The following is a 21,928-nucleotide window of genomic DNA, read 5'->3' on the forward strand; positions in this document are numbered from 1 at the left end:
CCTACCTCTAACATAGTTTCCTTCCCCAGTCAACCTAGCAGTAGATGAGTCCTTATACTCCAGTTCTTTAGACCTAGCTGCACTAGCAATCTCATCTACTCTAATGGCCTCTCTGCTATATTTCAAGGTTTCTTTGAGAGAGTCATACCTGCTTGGCAAAGCATTAAGTAGTAGAATTGCTTGAACTTCCTCTGGGATCTCTATGCTGAGGTTATTCAGGTCGTTGACAAGCTTCAAGAAATCATCCACGTTTTGATCGATAGTCTTCGAGTCTTGCATCCGAAACGAGTAGACCTTGAGTTGAGCATGAACCCGGTTTGGCAACGTCTTTGCCATGTAGAGTTTGTCTAGTAACTCCCAGGCCTCCAATGCGGTGTTGCACTTGTCCAGCTTCCTCAGAACATGGTCTCCTACGCTCATAAAGATTATGTTGAGCGCCTTCTCGTCTCGCTCCAATCTAGCTGCATCTTCAAGATCTTGCTTCTTTTTCTTCGAGTCTTCATCGTCGTCATCATCTGTCTTCGTCGTCACTAGAGCTTGTGACTGTGGTAGCAGAACGTCTTTCAATCCTTGGACGCTCAGGTTAGCCAGCATACGCTTCTTCCAAATCCCGAAGTCACCGGTCCCATCGAACATCGTGATTGAGATCTCCATCTTCATCTTGTGCTTCGCCATCGCAAGAATCGCCTTCACCTCGATGAATCTTCCGATTGCAGATTCGCACCACCGGATGCTCTCTATTCTTCGATCCCCTCAGCCAGGCTCTGATACCAATTTGTGAAAACTACACCGTCTTCTTGTTCGATCTTCTGTAACTATCTACGGAGCACACAGCGAAGTGTTTACCCGGTGTTCACCGCACCTTGCCGTTAACGAGGCAAGGCCGCTATATCTCACCGGAGCTGGGATTGAACCAGCAATCAACTAGAATCAACGGATGCACTCACAAGCCGAGCCACCGTCTTGTACAACCTCGCCGTATCTCTCTCTCGTTCTATATCGGATCGTGTAACTGATCTAACAAACTCTTAATCAGCTCAAGATCGATATTTATACCCTAAGAATAATCGACTTTTAATAAACCAAGCCGGTTAACCTTAATCAATGCACAATCCGCATTAACCAATCTACCGAGAGAGATAACCGGTCTAATCTAATTGATACAGACTTAACCAATCTAAACCGATATCCTAAGACTTGACTATAACCAACAGAAACTAATGATGTGACACCCTGATGAATCTCATGTTTCTAGACTCTAATGTTTGAGAGGCTTGAAAACACTGAGATCATGAACTTTCCTATAACATCCGCCGCCTCGAAGTCCTCCGGAGATATTTGAACTATAGAAACAATGAAGGGACACATGGCTTTTAACTTGGCAATCCCGAGAATGTTACTTTGGAGTTTGTTTATATGCTCATGAGTCATGTCTGTGAAATTGATTGATATTAACATTAAGGAGGCTTTTGGCATAACTCTATTCGATATCACAAAGCACAAGCCACGCTTTCCAACGTTAGATCTTTTGTTTCGATGGTTAGTCTCATCCAGCGGGATGTTCAGTTCTCATCTTCAGACCATCACAAGTATGGTCTTGTACATTTCACTTGAAGTACAGAGGAAATGTTTGCAGTCTAAAAGCTCGACACAAGATATTTATTTAGATTAGTCAGCTAAATGTGTTGGACAAGAATGTATACTCTATACAAATCACAAAAAGAAGCTTTTAAAATTTTCGGTAGCTTTTTAGTACTGAATTTGGCTTGCCATGTTAAAATCTTCGCATTCAAAAACAGTATGAAAACTCTCTACACAAATTCACAACACAATTATAATCAAGAGAGAAGAAACCATTATCTTTCAAAAAACAATTCTGTGCTACAGAAAAAATAATAATACGTGTTTCTTTTTATCAATCTTTACCTTTTAAACTGTTAAATTTAGATATAAACTACATATAACAAATAAATAACAACTTTAAAATATAAGAATAGATTTTATATTAATAAATAAAAAGTGAATTTTTAAATATACAAAAAGAGAACAATTTTACAGCAGTTCTAAAATATTTCAAGTTTGTCTATTCTATCTAAAATAGTTGTATATCAAGTTACAAATATATATATTTAGATCACTATTTTCTTAAATAGAAACTTTGAACATATCAGTAAAATTAAAATATATATACAAAAAAATTTAGTATATTTCTCTTTTATATAGTTTTTTTTCTTTGGTAAAACTTTGATTATTTTAATTATATTCTATTTGAGTTTCCGAAAAGTTCTAAGCAATTACAGATATTTTATCATAGACTCTTAGTAAATTACATCATCAAAATTAAACAAAATATTAACTAAACAAATTATAAATTTTTGTCGGATATTAATCTAGTACTAGATAAAAATGGTATTTTTTGAAAGATTTTCTTTAAAATAATTAAGCTAAAAAAATTCAATTAAACCGAATCAAAATACAAACCGAACCAAAACTGATCCAAACTAAACTAATATAGTTCACTTCAGTTGAAAAAAAATTAGAACTGAATCAACCGATAAAACAACCCACCCCTTAAAAAAAAACCACACATCTTGAAACCCAGTGATATCCAAGAGCCATAACCCAGTTCCGGGCGAAAAAAATAAAATATGCTGCCTATACAAGTTCCCTATAAAATTATTTTATTCATTTAGAGCATTTGAGCACCGGAAAATGTTGGATTGCTAGATCTTACTTAATTTCCTCCACAACACAATGAACCGAAGATCTTTCTCCACCTGCTTCCTTCTCATTTTGTACCTCATTTCCCTTCACCACCATCTTCTCTCAGCTTCTCAATTCGAAGGATTTGATGCTTCCGAAGACGACGACGTTTCCGACGACTCCTCTGATCTTCACCACTCTCTCCCCCCGCCTACTATCACCCAGTCACTCCCCGATCCACAACCATCTTCCCACGACTCTACCTCCGATCAATCACACCCCGAGCCTCCTCAGTACTCAGATCCCTCCTCCACCACGCCCTTCGATTTCTGGGACGAAGACGAGTTCGAAGGCCTACCAGTGGAGGAGATAGAGGCGATTGACTCTCCACCGACTCCAGAAAACGCCACAGAGACGGTAGATCCAGAGACACCTCAAGACACCACTGCTCCGAGCGAGAAGAAGAAGAAGTCGTACGCAATCGAGATCGGTTGCGTCTGTTTCTTAATCGCTCTCGGAATCAACTATATCGTCGGTAAACGCGAGAACGAGAGCCTCGCTCTAGCTTGGGCCGCCAAATTCGCATCCAAGGACACGATCTTCCACAAGAATTTCAGCTTGCTGGGAGTCGGCGATGGGGTTGAGTCCCCGTTGCTGCTTAAAGAAGCCTTGAACGTGTTCAAATTCTACGCGAGCGGGCGCAGGTACTGCCATGGGTTGCTTGCCACCATGGAGCTCAAGAGCAGGCACGATCTCATCTCCAGGGTTTTTAACTTGGTGGTGCCTTGTAAAGACGAGATCACCGTCGAGGTTTACATGAACGAAGAGGCTATGGATCATGTCGTGTTTGCGATGGCTAAGAAGAAGGCCGCAAAGACTATGCAAAAGGAGGTGAAGGATCTTCAGAGATTCGCCGGGATTGTGTCTCCTCCCGCCGGGAGGAAGTGGGTTTCGGAGGAGTTGAATGTCATCTCTGAATCCAAGGAAGTTGCTGGGGATTTGATCACAGACACTGTGCTTGATCAGGTGAGAAATGTTCTTTCTATCTTTCTCAGATTTTACAGTAGAACCATATATGTGTATTTGCTGGTGTTTTAGTTTGCAAGAATCACTTCTTAAGCCATAGGAAGGAGTTTACCAGTTTGACTCATTTCTGATTGGGAGTTACTTGAATAGGCTTTGTTGCTTGTCCATGTGAGGTTGGTGTAACAAAAGTTGGAAGGAAGGTATAGTATACCCACTAAGCATTTTGTCCTTAACAATTAAGTGATGGAGTTTGGTCCATGGCTCGATCTCTATTTGTATCTATATATGTGGTAAAATAGGGAAAGCAATCACCTTCAGTATAAACCTTAAATTCAATTTAACATAAATTTTGTTTTGCTTATTGTGCATCTCTATACAATCAGTTCCTATTTGAATACACACAGTTTTCTTCCCACGTTCACGTCACTGTTCTCAGAACCTAGGATACAATCACACAAGTAATGAAACAACGCCGGGCGACAACAAGCGTTCGAGTACATGGGTGATACAGATCGCACTCTTCAAGAAATGAGCTCCAATGCAGGTCCCAATTTTTGCTTCTTTGATTCCAGGTGTAGTGTCTCACTGATCCCTCATAGTCTAATTGTACTCTTGTGTAGGATCTGTTGTATGTAGTACTAGTAATTGACAAATACGAGATCTGTAGGTCATTCCATTTGTTTAAATTAACATGGAATGACCCGCAGATCTCGTGTTTGTCAATTACTACTACGTACAACAGATCCTACACAAGAGTACAATTAACTTACGAGGGATCAGTGAGACACTACACCTGAAATCAAATAAGTAAAAATTGGGACCTGCAATGTAGCTCATTTCTTGAAGAAAACGCTATGTATCACCCATGTACTCCAAACGCTTATTGTGGCGGTGTTGTTTCAACATCTTTAGTGTGATTGTATCCCGGGTTTTTGAGTACAGGGGAGTGACAATAAAAGTGTGTGTATTCACCTTAACAATTTGTTTTGAGTACAGTGTTGTTCCCTCTCTTTCTCAGATTCTACAGTATAAACCATATCTGTGTATTTGCTTGTGTTTTAGTTAGCAAGAATCAGTTCCTAGGCCAATTGAGAACTAGTAGTCACAATTTGGCTCATCTTTTATTTTAGTCTGATTTGGAGCGACTTGTAGGCCTGGGCATTCGGGTCGTCGGGTCGGGTTTGGGTCGGGTCCTTTCGGATCCGGGTTTTTCGGGTCTAGGAGTTTAGGACCCGATAGGGTAATTTCAAATTTTCGGTTCCGGTCGGTTCGGGTTGTACCGGATCCGGGTCGGATCGGGTCTTAGATAGTTAGACCCATTCGGGTAATTAGAATTTTTCGATTCGGTTCTGGGTCGGGTTCGGTTCTGGGTCGGGTTCGGTTCGGGTTCGACCTAAAAAATACGTAAAAATACAAAAAACATCTGAAAATATTAATATATCTGAAAATATTTGAAATTTTATTTAAAATTTGTGTTTTTATTATATTAAAATGTGTATATATACTAAATTATGTGAGATAAAACAATAATTGGTTGTCTCCTAGTGGCTAACCTCCTTGCTCTATAGACAAATAATCTGTCTTCGACTCTTTATCGATTCATTTTATTTAATTTACATTATTAATTCGGATATCCGTCGAGTTTCGGGTTCGGGTCGGGTCGGGTTCAAGACCCGCGGGTCCTCTACAACAAGACCCGATAGGGTAATTTGATCGGGTCGGTTCCTACCCGGACCGGGTTTTTTCGGGTCGGTTTCGGGTCGGGTCTTCGGGTCCGGGTAAAATGCCCAGGCCGAGGGACTTGAATAGGCCTTGTTGCTTGCCTAGCCTAGTGAGGTGAGTGTAACATAAGTCGGAGGGAAGGTTTAGTGTCACTAAGCATCATGACCTTAGTAATTCAGTAATGTAGTTTATCCCATGGCTCTATCTCTTTGTGTAGCAGTATCGAGACAAAATAAGGAACGCAATCACCTTCATTATGAACTGTACCTCAATTTAACACAAATTGAACTGTACTTCAATTTTAACACAAATTGAACTGTACTTCAATTTAACACAAATTGAATTGTACTTCAATTTAACACAAAGTGAACTTTACTTTATGTATGATTTATAACATATATTTGCTGCACTAACCAAACACCTACGGGCATGCAATGGAACTCTGTAGGTTTTTGGTGACAAGGCTATGGAGAAGTATGGGAAGAATTTCATGTCGATGCATATCTCTGACCAACACCCTGGCAAACACAGGAAGATGATGCTTTTCAAGTTTTCCTTACCAGATGCTAAACACATGGATGATATCGTCCGGCTAGTGGCGCTAATTCCATACTACATCGACTTAGTAGGACGGTACAGACTCAGTTCCCAGGTAAGGGGAAAACATATTATTTATAGCCTCCTGGTCCGGAGTTAAAATGCATTGCGAGGCTGAGTGTAGTATATGTTTCTCATATTCAATGAAGGCACGGAACAAAACCGAGACCGGTAGGCAAAAGGCAGCGGAGGAAGCCTACAAGGAACTTCAAAACGCGAGACAAGAGGCACTGCAGAAGAAGAAAGCAGAGAGGAAGAAACTGATGGAGGAAGCGGAAGCAAAGCTGAGCGCAGAAGTGATTAGGAAGAAAGAGGTTAAAGAAAGAGCAAGGCAGGTGAAAAAGGCAATGCCCAAAATTAAGATGAGCCGTGGTCACTAAGCTGTTAGTTCAACTTTTGTTTCGCTAAGACCACTCCTTAAACTTTAAAAAGCATATCTAACATTATCACGTGTTTTGCTGGGTAGTTTTCTTTTGCTTTTCATTCTCTTATCCATTAAAATACCATTTTTGAATGATGTTGGAGTTTTTTGATGTTGATGTGGCCATGCGAGAGCTTTGTAGAGTATTAATGGCAAATGGCTTATCCCAGCCTTGTATCGTGTATCTGTCGAAAATTTAGAGAATAAGAGGACTAGCATCTCCAAAAAGCCACCTTATTTTAAGGTTTGACAAAATTTCAAATATAAAAGTTGAGGTGTTTCTCTCCAAAATTAAAACTTTATACCGAACTTTAAAAATTTTGTATTTTATATAATAGTTTTTATGTCTAATGAACATTAACTAAAAACATAAATCTCTTACAATAACTATAAAATATACAATAAAGGTATTATAAAAAAATAACAAATAAAATTTTATATTATAGTACATGCAAATATGACACATACAAAATAATTCATTAAATTTAAATAAATCACTTAATTATTCATTATAATTACTTCAATATTGATTTCATACATTATTCATTATAATTAATTCAATGAGCATTTTATCCGTCAAATTTGATTCGATCCGTTATTTATTTCGATTCGATCCGAAAAATCCGGATATCCGTAAGTCTCCGAAGCAAAGCAAATATTAAAAATCAATATCCATTAAAAGTGAAGAAAATTATAAATACTAAAAATTTAGAGACGGATATCCGATCTATATACAGATTGATGTATATTTATGACTAAATATAGAGTTTAAAATGTATAATCTTACTACAATTATTATTTTTACATATAATTTTATTAATTTTATTTACAAAATTGCTTATAAAATATACTATCAAAATAAAATAAAATAAAACTTTAAAGAAAACTACAGTTTCTAAATATTTGTTTTATAAGAAACATTTATTAATTTTAAAAGATCACAAAATACATAGTTTCATTAATTTTTACCTTATCTTTTATATAAAGGAAAATTGCCAATAGAGAACAAAAAAACAAGGGTATTGTCTCTTTTGGTATAAATCTTTTTTTGTCCAATTTTTTCTCATTTTTGTCCTTTGTATTTCTCAAAACTAATGAAATAAATACTTTTGTGAATCAAAAAATATATTAAAAATATAAAAAATTAATAAAACACCTATATACACATGCTGATATTTTTTTCAAAAAAGTTGATAAATAAGAATTTGAATATATGTTCTACTAAAGGTAGAATGTACCTTCTACGGAAAATAGTATAGTAGAAAACGATTTCTAAAAATAAACACGTTCATCTACTATTTTTAGAACGTACATTCTACTATTTACTAATTTTCTAAAAGAGTGGAATTCGTATTCTACTAATCCTAAAGCTATCTAATTTCCGTCCGGAAGCATCTTCTACTTTTATTAAGTATTCTAAATTTCGCGGAATGTGTTTTCTAAAATGTACTCTTCCGTCTACTAAAAGTAGAGAGCGTGTTCTGGATTTTTGTCAATCTTCTAAACTTTTAGAAGGCGCCTTCTATGGATAGAGTACCTGATTTTTGCGAAAATTAATGAAAGTTTCAGTTAAGGAAATATTCTAAAATTCTCCTAAAAATATTCTAACTTCCTAAAACGTATTATTTTCGATTTTACTTGTCAAAATTTTTTAAAAACGCCTAAAATTAATGAAATTTATGTTAAGAAAATATTTTAAAAATCTCCTAAAAATATTCTAACTTCCTAAAACATGTTATGGTCGATTTTACTTGTGAAAAAATGATTTTGCATTTTTTTCTTCATAAATCTATGATATTTCTATAGTTTGTCTTGTGATTTTCACAAACTCTTATTTTATTTTTTAAGTATAATAAAACTAAAAAATTTACAAATGTTTTAAGCTTTTTATAAGAAAAGACTTTGTACACGTTTTTATAAAGTTTATTTAAATTTTTTACTAAATTGTTTTTTGTTAAAGTTTTATTTTTTATTTTTATAAAGTTTACAAAGTTTACTTTTATTAAAAAAAATTAAAAAGTTTTATTTTTATTAAAAAGTTTGATAAAATTAAAAAAGTTTACAAACGTTTTAAAATTTTTAAAAAATAAAACTTTGTAAAATATTTTGTATAAAGTTTGTTTAAAGTTTTTATTAAAAACTTTTTGAAAAGTTTTATTTTTATTTTTATTTTATAAAGTTTACAAATTTTATTTTATTAAAGTTTTATCAAAAAGTATTAAACTTTTTATCAAATAAAAATTTGTAAAACGTTTTTTATAAACTTAATTTAATGTTTTTTATTAAAACAATTTGTAAATTATTTTTATTTTATAAAATTTACGAAATTATTTTTATTAAAAACTTTTTTAAAAGTTTTATTTTTATTTTCTCTTTTTAAAAACGTTTTTAGTTGATTTTTTTAAAAAAAATCTATTAGTTTAATGTGTTTAATTAGATTAATTAAGGGTTATTTTTGAGATTATGAAAAAATTATACTAAAAAGACAACTAAATGATGGTTTTATATACTATAGAGACAACCATGCTGAATTTTTATTATGTTTTGGCAATTTTTCCTTTATATTATGTAAAGTTTATTTTAAGAAAAAACAAATTTGTATAATAATGTGTAGATTTTACATGTATTGTACAAAGTAGATAAAGTATCCGTAAATATTTATAAATTTTCTGGATATTTGAAAACATGATATACATAATTTTTTGAAACAAAACAAATCAGAAAATCAGATATCTGTACAAAGCAAATTATAAATACTGAAAATTTTGGTATTATCCGATCTATGTCTACCCCCTACTATGTCATCACTCATCAGCCAAATCAGCATTCAGCAAGAGTCATCATCATAATATTTGACTCATCAATACACTCATATATTTTTTGCCTGAAATTAAATCAAATCAGCAAATAAAAAATCGGCTAAACATCTTTCCAAAATAATAATTAGCGGATAATTTTAGCTTAGAAAACTTGGTCCAGTTCGACAGTAAAAATTTTAACCTGGCACCGAACAAAATTGGAAGTATCTAAAACTTTTTTGTGTTTGGCAATATTTCTGAGAATCAAATATGTAAACCCGAAACCGAACCGAACCATTTAAACCAATGTCCAGTCCCGACACCGAGGGACCATATACACACTGAAATGGATAACCGATCTAAAGCGGCTTAATTTGGAAATTGGGTCAGAATGTTGGAGGATAAATGAGGTCTGTAATGCGTAGAGTCAGAACAATGACATTCTCCTTCCTCCTTCTCCAATCACCACTCCCAATCTCTCCCAAACCACTTCTCTCCTACGAACAACACCGATACTCTCTCTCCTCTCTTCTTCCTTTACCCACCCATCGATTTCGTCTACTACGAACTTTCTCCACCAAATCCACTCCAAACATGCAGGACTCAACATCATCAGTATCTTACCTTTCACAACGAGAAGCCGCCGAGATTGATGAGACCTTGATGGGTCCTCTTGGCTTCTCCGTTGATCAGCTCATGGTCCGTCTCCCCCTTTCCTTCTCCTTCCGCTTTGGTTTTACCCGGCTGATCGATTTTTCTGATCCTTCTTGCAGGAACTGGCTGGTCTTAGCGTCGCTACTTCAGTTGCTGAGGTAATTTAATCCCAATAATCATTTACAAATTTCAATTCTTGGTTTTGAAGTCTGTAAGATGTTTTTTACAGGTTTATAAAGCAAGTGAATACAGTCGTGTTCTAGCAATCTGTGGTCCTGGAAACAACGGTGGTGATGGTCTAGTAGCAGCCAGGCATCTTCACCATTTTGGTTATAAACCCTCTATCTGTTACCCCAAACCTACACCCAAATCACTTTATACCGGTCTCGTCACTCAGGTTCCCCACCACACCACTGCCTTTTTTTTTTCTTTTCTTTTAATAATGATTAGCTCATTTCCTGCATGACTTGTCTTTTGTAGTTGGAGTCACTATCAGTTCCTTTCGTCTCCGTTGATGATCTGCCTGAAGACTTGTCAAAGGACTTTGATGTTATTATTGATGCAATCTTCGGGTTTTCATTTCACGGTATCTATTCTCATTTTATTGAAATCACAACGTAGGTTCTTGTTTTTGAAGTCACCATTTTGTACTTGTAGGTGCTCCAAGGCCTCCTTTTGATGACATCATCCAGAGATTGCTGTCCTTGCAGACCCTCCAGAAACGCCCAGTCGTTGTCTCTGTAGACATTCCCTCTGGTTGGCACGTTGAAGAAGGAGACCATGAAGGTGGAGGAGGCATTAAGCCTGATATGTTGGTATATGCCTTTCTTTGAATCATCCGTTACCATTATACATTATGGAAAACTAGTTTTATTAATTAATTGAATCGTTCAATTCTTGCTAGGTATCTTTGACTGCTCCAAAGTTATGTGCAAAGAGCTTCTGTGGCCCTCATCACTTTTTAGGTGGGAGATTTGTACCACCTTCTGTTGCAGAAAAATACAAGCTCCAGCTTCCTAGTTACCCTGGGACATCCATGTGTGTTAGAATTGGTAAACCTCCAAAAGTTGACATATCTGCTATGAGAGTTAACTATGTCTCTCCTGAATTGCTTGAGGACCAGGTTGAGAGTGATCCTATTTTACAGGTAAAATGAGCTGAAACTTATATTGCTCCCAAGTCATCTTGTTATCTAATGTTATACTACTCTTTCACTATTTTTTTTTTCCAGTTTTAATGGCTTTTCAAATTACTCACTCACTTGCTGCTTAGTTATTGTGCTTTCTCATTAGAGATGAGAGACCCCCTTTTTTTTTGTTGCTAAAACAATTCATTTTGTTTTTTTTTTACAGTTCCGTAAATGGTTTGATGAAGCAGTTGCTGCTGGATTGAGAGAAACAAATGCTATGGCTTTGTCTACGACAAACAAGGACAGGAAACCGTAAGTATACTTTGATGTTCTAATAGACTTCACTCCATGGAACGATATGTGGATGAACCATGTTCCAAATCTTTTTTATCTGCATATGCAAGACTTAAACCAAACCATGTGTGTTAGAATTGCAATAATTTGCGTTGAACACAAAATTTACCTGCTTAATTTTCTTTCTCAATATCTAATTTAATGAGCCTGATTCTGCTGCAGATCTTCAAGAATGGTTTTACTAAAAGGATTTGATGAGAATGGATTTGTCTGGTTAGTAGTACATATCCTCTCCCTTTTATCCTTTGAGAGTTTGGGATATGAACATTGTTTCGTTCAACCTGATGTTGTTAATTGCTTGAAATTGTAAAATGCAGGTTCACAAACTACGAAAGCAAAAAGGGTTCTGATCTATCAGAAAACCCTTTTGCAGCACTTCTTTTTTACTGGGAAGACATGAATAGGCAGGTGTGTGTTTTCATCTTCCTTTAACCATTTAGTTCTGCTAAGAGTTAATAACTTGGTTACTAAATATGTATTAGCAGTACTAATATCCGGTCTCAATATAACAAACCAGGTAAGAATTGAAGGACCAGTAGAGAGAATATCTGAGGAAGAATCTGAGAATTACTATCATAGTCGTCCTAGAGGAAGTCAGATTGGAGCTATTGTTAGCAAGCAGGTGCCTTATGAGCCGTTAATATGGTGTTAGGAATTTGTTTTGGACTCTCATGTTTATACTTTTGGTTTGTATCAGAGTTCTGTAGTACCTGGCAGGCATGTTCTATACGAAAAGTATGAAGAACTAACAAAAAAATATTCAGATGGGTGAGTTACAAATCTTTCAATTCTTGAAAAAAAAAATATTTAATTTTTATTTGATGTTGATGACTTATGTCTTCTTGCTTGCAGAAGTGTGATACCAAAGCCTAAAAACTGGGGAGGATTCAGACTTAAACCAAACCTTTTCGAGTTTTGGCAGGGACAGCCATCTCGTTTGCATGACAGGTACCTCTTATCATTTATTCATAAATCAGGTTTCGGTAGATTGTAGTTTCGTGGGGACCAATCAGGTGTCTGTCTAGGTCCCAAGGACATGTTTCTAGAGATAGCTTGAAATGGAAGAAGAGCATGAAGAGGAAAATGATCTCTTAATTAGGGCTTAGAAACGCAGAAACGCTTGCTAATATATGATTGTCGTGTTTCGCAGGCTGCAGTATTCTCTACAAGAAGGGAATCCTGTGTGGATAATTCGTAGATTGGCCCCATGACTTCTAGTCACTTCGTCCCGGTGAAGAAGATGATGGCTGTTTTGGTTTGATATCAACCACTACACAGTGAGAATAAGATCTTTATATATATATATAGCATTGTAATGACTTAATTTCCATATTTGTCACAAAAATAAAGTGTTTTCCGGTTTAGGCGTTAGCACTCAACAATGTGGTTTATTTATCCTCAATCTCTGCTCTCATGTCATCAAAGGCTCATAAATTTATAGTTTTGCTTCTCTGTATCTCTCTCTGTCATGTCATACTTTCTTTGATGTTTAAATTCTTTAATCTAGACTGCAGAGTATGTATTTGACTTCAGAGTATGTATTTCAGAGAAAAACTTCAGATTTTATTGTTCGTTTTTGTGTTTGGAATTTAGGAATTGATTGCTCTATGTACTTAGAATTTCTTTTTATCCAATTCTGCACAGTATCGAAATTATATTTTGTATTAGGCTTCATGATATATTTTCCGTTTTCACATATTAATAGTTATAAGTAGACGGCACACATGTGTGGCCATGTATCCTTAGATTTGATGTTTAGCTTTCTCTTTGATCAACAAAAAAAAAGCTCTCTCTTTGATTCCTGATTATCACATGTGTTCTCTTATTTTATCATATACTAGAGATTAATCCGCGCGCATAGACGGATTTTTTTCATTTCTATACTAATAAAATCTTGTTTATTTTAGTTTCTAAATATGTTGTTTTAAAATTTATGGTATATATTTTTTAAGTCTATATTAGGATTATTTTATATATAATTATCTATTATTTATATTTTTAAAGATTTTATATATATTGTTAATAAATACAAATCAACATTTAGTATATATAGATTAAAAACATTTAGTATGCATTTAATGAAATTTCTAAACTTTTTATTTATATTAAATTAATTTAGCATATTTCAAATAAATTAACTTATTATTTTTTTAATATAAAAGTCCAAAACCTAATTTAAAACAATATGCATGGTTGTAGTTGTTTCAAGAAAAATACAAGGTTGTAGTAATCAATTTGAAATGAATTTATTAAGTAAATATTAAGTTTAGTATGTTTTTTAGTCTCAGTTAGTTTTGCATAGCTGGCCTACATAATAGCCAAATTATAGGTTTGACATTTTATTTTTGAAATTATTAAATCTAATGTAATTCAAAGATCTAAACATATATTACGTGAGTAGGTTCCTTTTAAGATTCTTTAAAAGATTTTCTAAGTTTGTTGGAAGAAGGAATATATTTTTTATTTTACAAATGGATCGCAATCAAATATTATTTGGGATATACTAATATCTTATTTTGGGATATACTAATATTGTACAAATGGTTTTATATCAACCACTACACAGTGAGAATAAGATCTTTATATATATTGTAATGACTTTATTTCCATATTTGTCACAAAAATAAAGTGTTTTCCGGTTTAGGGCCTTTAGGCGTTAGCACTCAACAATGTGGTTTATTTATTCTCAATCTCTGCTCTCATGTCACAAAGGCCCATAAATTTATAGTTTGGCTTCTCTGTATCTCTCTCTCTCATAGTTTCTATATTGATGTTTTAATTCTTTAATCTAGACTTCAGTGTTCTTAGCGGGTCAAGCGGGTAAATTTTGGATGTGAAAAATTAACTCGGACCCGCAGCGGGGCGGGCGGGGCGGATCCGACCCGCTTCCCAGGACTAAATATGGTCACCTAGACAGATTTTAGATGTTATACAGTAGTTGACTGTACCATTTTTACATTATACAGTTTTTACGTGGATTTATAATAATTTAGGCGCATAACAGCATTTAGACGAATATTATACACAATAATAATTTGGGCGCATAACAGCATTTAGACGAACATTATATGCAGTGTACGCGGACGTTTAGACGGATTTATGCATTAATATTTAAAAAAGAAACTATTAAAATTATTATTATATTTTATAATGTTATTATTTATATTACTTTTACTTATTTTATGTATTTATATGATTATAAATATTAGTCTAGCTGTTGCAAAATCATTTTAAATTTATTATCTTTATATATTTAAAATTATTTTAATTTTTATAATTTAAATCTATTTATATATGTTAAATTACATACTTATACATAAAATTGTATTTAATATATATTTATGTTATGTTTCTAAAAACTAATATATATATATATATACTAATCTTATATGTATATTTTATGTAAAGTATATATCTGCATATACCTCGTTTAGGCATCCGTCTATACGGCTAGGCGTTATATAGTCATTTTCTGCATAACGAGCGTCTAGGTAACGAGGGTCTAGCACATTTTAGAACATTGTTCAAAATAAAAAAATTCAGATTTTATTGTTTTTTTTTTCGAATTTAGAAACTAGTCGAATCGGTTGCTCTATGTACTTTAATTTCTTTTTATCCAATTCTGCACAGTATCGAAATTATCTTTTGTATATAGGTTATTCATGATATATTTCCGTTTTCTCATATTAATAGTACTAAGTAGATGGCACGCGGGCATGAATCCTTAGATTTGATGTTTAGATTTGAGAAAATTGGCTCTCATGCTTCTAATTGATACTCTAATTAGAGTTTTGCACTTGATTTGATATTAGTAATATCATTCCGAAAACAACCCTCTACTTTCTCACTGACGATCCTATGTGTAACTGTGTTCGTGTCAGCAAGGCTGTCTTACTCCTTTAACTCATTCCTCGAAACAAGTTATCCTCAAACTTTTTTCTTTCTCTATCATCTCTTTCTTTAATTTTTTGTATGTTTTTTTTTGTTTTTTTAGTTTTTCCTAATCTTTCTTCCTAATTATTTTTCATTTTATCTTCTCTCCATTTTTTCTTTTATCTCTTCTCACTTAAGAGCTATCATCTTCTCTACATCTTCTCGTCTTCTCTCTATTTTTTCTTTTCTCTTATCCCTTCCTTCTTTTCAATTTCGTTCCCTAATTATAATTTCAAACTTTACCCCAATCTACATCCAACTCTCTTCCTTTGAAACTTTCCCATATTTTCCATCATCTTTTAACTATTTTCCAATAATCAATCTTAGACAAACAAACCAACTCAGTGATTTGAGTTTGATATCAACTAATATATAACAATTAAATTATTGATATTAAAACTGTTAGGTATAATAGATTAGTTAAATAAGTTACATTCATAAATTGCATGTAACAAATCGCAACAACAAAATATGATTTTATGTTCTAATGAAAATAACACGAGGCATAACAACTAATATACTTATTACCGTGTAAAAAAGAATATTACATCTATATAAATATGTATGTTTGTTATATGTGTTGTATGAGAAGTTTAAGTTAATATCTATGTTAACAGCTAACACATATTTTAAATGATACATTAATTATTAGTAACTTATAATAGGGATTGTTACATGGTACATGTGTTGTTTTACTCGTTAACTTAAATTTTAGTAACTAACTTATATGTTACTTGATAAATTATATCCGTTAACTTAAATTTTAGCAATTAACTTAGCTGTTATATGATAACTAATATTTTAGATTAATAGCTAATGCTAAATTATAAATGTTGTTATTATGTTATTGATTTGTTTAACGCATATAACACTTAACTATTTAACTGGAGATAGGTGAATACCCACGCAAGAACCTCTTGGTTAGTTGATAAATTGTTTGATTAATGTTGCACATGGTATGATACTTGGTTTTTTAGTTGACAAATGCGTCGACACATTGTTTGTGAGTTTATACGGTGTTTTTTGGATGGTTTATTATCAGATACATCAGTTTGTATCCAAGACATGCTTTGTTAGATGATATATACTTTGATATCAAAAATGAGCAATAAAGAAGATTCAAAAACAGAGAAAGATTGACACTACGAGATAAGAAGAGAAGAAGTTCCATATATGTTTGGAACTAGATGAATGAGAAAGAAATAAGAATAGTAAGTTTTTGTGAATGATTTGATTATGTAAAGAAAGAGAAGAGAGGAAAGAAAGAAACAAAAGAGAAGTGAAGTGAAGTAAGAGAAAAATGAAGCTTGCGTTAGTGAAAGGAAAAAAAGAGAGCCATAATAGAGAGTGTAAAAGAAAGAAGATTTGTGTCAGTGCACTCTGTGATTGATATGTCAGATGAGTAAGAACATTTTCGTCCATTTTGGATTCTATTGTATGACTTGTGTCTCGGCTGTCAATCAGAAGGCAACTCTCTAATATAGACTTCATTTATGGGTAATCCACTAAATCGCCCTTTAGATTTCTCTTTGATTCCTGATTATCACATGTGTTCTCTTATTTTATTATATATGTATATGTAAGCTATCATTTTATGTAGTATGAAATATTCATATGTTAACATATCAATATGTAATATATTATTCTGCATGTTTATATGTAGTATGAAGACATTCATATGTTAACATATCAATATGTAATATATTATTCTGCATGTTTATATGTAGTATAAAGACATTTATATACAATTTGGTGGGAAGAAGTTAGTTTTTACTAATTCATTTATAATGACACATTAAAATCACTAAATTACTTGTATGATAATCTATATATATATAAGACCACCGTGTATCTTAGCAGAATATCTTAGGTTGAAAAAATACATTGTCCCTAATCAATTTTAAAAATCCATATCAATTATTTTAGAAGACAGAAAATATGAAAAATATACAAAATATACATAAACAAGAGACAATCATATGAACAATATTTAGGTTGACTAAATATTAGTAGAACATAATTTCAAATTTTGATCTACGGATGGCAGAAAACATCATCTACAGTCTACGAGCTCGTAGATTGTAGATTCGGTAACTATATTGATATCTACAACTTGTAGAACGTAAAATCGACCAATGGTTATAATTCTACCTTAGTAGAATAAATCGGCTGCCATTTAATTTTTTTTTCTGAATTACGGTAGATTTCATTAACTATTACTTCCTAATATATCTACGAAAACGAAATTACAAAATCTGCCTATATACCAATACTCTACGAAAATATAATTATTTTATCTACCAAAATATTTTATCCTACCACAGCCAGGTTGCACAATCTACCATATTTTCTATATTCTACAGACAACAGAATGTATGTACCACCAACTTCGAAATGTATATTTTCTCTAAATCTCTCCAAAATTTGTTAAGATAATATAGTCTAAATCTATAATTTCCTAATTTTTTGGGTTTTCTAAGTTAATTTTTTTTATAAAAATCGTGTTCTTCTTGTTCAACACACGATCTTTACAAGTTTTATTTTTGAAATCACCCAAAAAAATTGAATTTTTTATTGAAAAAGATGCATATTTATGCTTCTTGTGGGATGTGCAAATTTGAACCCTATGTTATTTAGGGGTTGAACCCTATGATATGGGGTTTGGGTTTGAACCCTATGTGAGTAAATTTCATACGATTTATTACAACATCAGGGAGTATTAGAGAATTAGTTTTTAGCAAATTAAAGTTATTCATATTTATAACCTTAATCAAAGCTGAATAAGCAAAATAAAAATAACAGGTAATATACTATCAAAAACATATAGAACAATGAGATACGGTGTGGTGTAGTGGTATTAGGCTATCATAAACTTAGGAACCCGGGTACGACGTCTCATTTGCTCGCTTTATAATTTTTTATTGTTTAGGTTTTCAATGAATGATAAATTACGTGTTTGCCCTTGTCTTCTTCCTTCTTCCCCAGCCGTCAATGGCTTGTTTTTTTTTCCACCACTGTTATCGTTTTATCTTAACTTATTTGCTGATTTTAACATTCGATTAGATAAAATTATGATACAACATCCAATTAATAGTTTGCACCCACAAAAACAAAAAAAAATCTTGAGATTTTTGATTTTCAATTCGCATAAACTTTACAAGAACCACGCTTATACGGTCTATCTGTGGTCCATATGCGGCCAAGTGTATAACATCACCGCCTTGGTCCACTACGTCACAGACACTCATTTGTACTCGGAATCGTCAAACCACCCACATTTTTGAAAATACCTTTATTTAATCTTATATAATAAAGTTGACTTTTTTTCTCCTTGGGGGTTTTAATGCCATGTGGCACACTCCTTTTAATAATTTTTTTCTTAATTCATATTTAATAGGTTTTAATGTTAGTTATGAAAGACATTGAGTTTTAAAAAATTTCCTCATAAAAACCTAAGCATTTATAACAATGTTTTGAACCCGAACCAGAGCCACTGTTGAATCGCTAAACTCTCCAACCCAATATAAATCGGATTTGAGTTTTGTGAAAAAGCCAAAATTTAAAACTCCAATTAAAACCTCCAAAAACTCACCGAAACCCAAAACCCGATACTGGTTGCACCACTGGTTTAACCAATAGATAATTTTTTTAGTTTTAGTTATATTTTAAATTATGTTTTATATTCTAAATTTCCAATTATCTTATATAATAAAGTTGAGTTTTTTTCCTCCCTAGGAGGAAACCCAATGTCATTTGGAACACTCTTTTTAATAATTAAAATATTTTCTTAAATTATATTTAATAGGTTTTAATGTTAATTATGAAAGATATTGGGTTTTTAAACTTTTCCTCATAAAAGCCCAAGCATTTATAACAGTGTTTTGAACCCGAACCGGAACCACTGTTGAACCGGTAAACTCCGCGACCCAATATAAATCTTGTTTGAGTTTTGTGAAAAAACCCAAAATTTAAAACCCCAATTTAAAACCTCAAAAAACTCACTAAAATCCGAAATCCAATACCGGTTACACCACTGGTTGAATCAATAGATAATTTTTATTTTTATTTTAGTTTTAGGTTATGTTTTATATTATAAATTTACAATGGTAAAATTAGATTTTTTTCAGTTTTATTACCGTCTTCCTATTCTTCTACACTACAATTTACGTTTACAAGGAAGGTGAGTAAGCGTGATCGTGCTCGACCCACACATCCGTAAAACAATCTCAAGGACGATCAAGCTTATTATTCTTGTACATTACAATTTACGTTTGCAAGAAAAGTGAGTAAGTTATTTCTTATTTAACTTATAACAAGTCATTACATTTTTAATTTAAAGATCAAAAAGAATAAGATCATATGATCATGTGGATTACAAAACATGTTTTGAATTGTTGAAGAACAAGAACATGGCGAGTTGTTGGTAAGTTTTAAAATTTAGAGAAAATCAAAATTAGTTGATGTGATTTGGTGTTAATTTATTTTTGTTATTGACAATTTACTAATATGATGTTTTAATTTTGGTTTATTTTGCATTGGAAGTTTAATTTATTATTCACATTCGACATAAATATTTGTGAATTGTATGTCTTGATTTTTTTAGATGTCATAACTCTTATGTTACAAATTTTTTAAATAGTCTAAACTATTTCCTAATATTTTGTATGTCAAATGAAGATAAAAATATAGAAACCAAGGTTAAGTATTTTCTAAATGTTTTAAGCATAAAATAGATAAATATCAAAATATTATATAAAATTTTCATAGCTAATATATTATTATATAATAAAATTAATTCATTTATTAACATACGGTTCATCAGCGGTTGGTCCAATAACTCACTGATCCGATCAATTCAGTGACCCGATCAATCGTCAGATTCAGTGTCTGGATAGGGTTTCAGAATCACGGTTTATAGGTTTTCTTTATATTTGATGTTGACTATGGAGAATAGACTTCTATGATTCTCCATAGTCAACAATCTGTATCACTTTCATAAATTCGACCCACATGATCCGTATGACCAAAAATCTTAAACCTGCATCCGCCCGCCAAAACCCGTGGGTAAACCGTCTTATCCGCGGGTAAATAATAATTATATTAAAAACTAATTATTTTATTTATATATTAATATTTTAATTATATATTAATTATTTTCATTATATATTAATTATTAAAAAATAATATTAAAATAATAAATTACAACTAAAATTATAAAAATATTTAATATGTTAATATATTTTTACGAAATATAAAAGAAATAAAAACTTTTTTTTTTGAATTTGCGGGTCGACGGGTATCCACGACTCATATTCGGCTGACCCGCACCCGCCCCGCTTAAACTAATCTTAACCCACACCCGCACTCGCAGTTCGAAAATTTTAAACCGATCTACCCGCACCCGCTCCGCGGTGGGTCAAACGGAGCGGAGCCCCCGGGATTTGAATTAAATTCCCAGCTCTACTAACCACTATCAAAAAGATTAGAAAATATCATTTTATACATATTTTCATTTCATATTTTTAGAATATTTTATTTACTAAGATCATATAATAAATTAAAAATTCATATAACAATACAACATATGAACCCGGCGCGTAGCGCCGGAATATCACTAGTTTTATATAAATTGTTGTTTTTATATATTATTATATCAATTATTGGATTATAAGTTAAGAGAGCTTAATTGGATTAACATAAAATATTATACTATATGGACAATATACAGTTAAATTTATGGCATAGGGACAATGTAGTTGTTTTCTTGTTCTATATTTACAAATTTCCCTATTAAATATACCAGTTTTTAAAAGAACATGGACATAAATGACAAAACTAAGAAAAATATATTCAGACAACTCACACACCATAAGGTATTTTGCATGGTTTTATTTCAATTTTTAATTCGACCGTCTATGTTTAAAGTAATATAAGGTGTGATGGCAATGACAACAATTTCTTGCTGTTTAACACTTCTTTATTAACCATTAAAACAGTTCTACTTGCTGAAAATGTAGCAAGATGGAACAAGGTGACGAACAAGTGACACATCTCACCTCTCTCTGATGGGTTATGACCGAGAGTGTATTAAGAGGACTTCCGTGTTTGACTCCATGGGTGCAGAATTACCAATGTCATCAGGTGGTATATCTATAAAGATGTGGCTGAATAGATTTTCTAAGCTTCATCTCAACTTCTCATCATCCCCTCCAACATTTACCAAACAGATTCTTTGCCATTACTACTACTCCTCGTTTGCATGACAGCCTGGTCGGAGTTAGAGAACAGAGGTAGCAGCTGCAAATACTGAAGTAAGCTGAGAGTTTGACTTCTTGCAACTTTGCTTCAAAATAAAATATAACTAATAGTTTGATGTTTTCTATTTTTTTACTACTTAATGGCCACAATCAAGGATTGCAAAGAGCGTTTTTTGTATCTAAAGAACTGCAATGTAATGTAATATTTTTATTCATTATTCTATTCCAAACTTTCTTTACCTTTTTCTTTCATTTCAGGAGCTCCATTTATATATAGCATTTCAAGACATTGTCACTCACTTTTCTATAATTGCAACTTTGCTTATAAGTAATT

At 32.7% G+C, this 21,928-nt stretch overlaps 2 protein-coding genes across 2 annotated transcripts; both read left to right on the plus strand.

The window, feature by feature from the left end:
* The first annotated feature begins 2,591 nt into the window (after positions 1-2,591).
* On the plus strand, positions 2,592-6,648 carry LOC108847544 (uncharacterized protein At5g49945-like). Its single transcript, XM_018620810.2, has 3 exons — positions 2,592-3,729; positions 5,900-6,103; positions 6,198-6,648. Exons 1-3 carry the CDS (start codon positions 2,755-2,757, stop codon positions 6,426-6,428), a joined length of 1,410 nt encoding a protein of 469 aa, XP_018476312.1. The 5' UTR covers positions 2,592-2,754; the 3' UTR covers positions 6,429-6,648.
* Positions 6,649-9,644: 2,996 nt separating this feature from the next.
* Positions 9,645-12,860, plus strand: LOC108844143 (pyridoxine/pyridoxamine 5'-phosphate oxidase 1, chloroplastic). The gene is made up of 13 exons (XM_018617361.2): positions 9,645-9,966; positions 10,041-10,079; positions 10,151-10,318; positions 10,402-10,507; positions 10,579-10,736; positions 10,826-11,068; positions 11,274-11,362; positions 11,567-11,617; positions 11,722-11,812; positions 11,922-12,026; positions 12,102-12,172; positions 12,257-12,352; positions 12,555-12,860. The coding sequence occupies exons 1-13, from the start codon at positions 9,673-9,675 to the stop codon at positions 12,613-12,615; spliced, it is 1,572 nt and encodes a 523-aa protein (XP_018472863.2). The 5' UTR covers positions 9,645-9,672; the 3' UTR covers positions 12,616-12,860.
* Positions 12,861-21,928: the final 9,068 nt, after the last annotated feature.

The sequence above is a fragment of the Raphanus sativus genome, chromosome 3 (assembly GCF_000801105.2).
Source record: "Raphanus sativus cultivar WK10039 chromosome 3, ASM80110v3, whole genome shotgun sequence".
NCBI classification, from domain to species: Eukaryota; Viridiplantae; Streptophyta; class Magnoliopsida; order Brassicales; family Brassicaceae; genus Raphanus; species Raphanus sativus.

Excerpts from the sequence above, each read along its gene's own strand:
- LOC108844143 (XM_018617361.2), top strand. The coding sequence starts at position 9,673 with ATGAGGTCTGTAATGCGTAGAGTCAGAACAATGACATTCTCCTTCCTC. Across the intron at positions 11,069-11,273 it reads AGAGTGATCCTATTTTACAG|TTCCGTAAATGGTTTGATGA; the intron begins GTAAAATGAGCT and ends TTTTTTTTACAG. Across the intron at positions 12,173-12,256 it reads ACAAAAAAATATTCAGATGG|AAGTGTGATACCAAAGCCTA; the intron begins GTGAGTTACAAA and ends TCTTGCTTGCAG.
- LOC108847544 (XM_018620810.2), top strand. The coding sequence starts at position 2,755 with ATGAACCGAAGATCTTTCTCCACCTGCTTCCTTCTCATTTTGTACCTC. Across the intron at positions 3,730-5,899 it reads CAGACACTGTGCTTGATCAG|GTTTTTGGTGACAAGGCTAT; the intron begins GTGAGAAATGTT and ends GGAACTCTGTAG. Across the intron at positions 6,104-6,197 it reads GGTACAGACTCAGTTCCCAG|GCACGGAACAAAACCGAGAC; the intron begins GTAAGGGGAAAA and ends TATTCAATGAAG.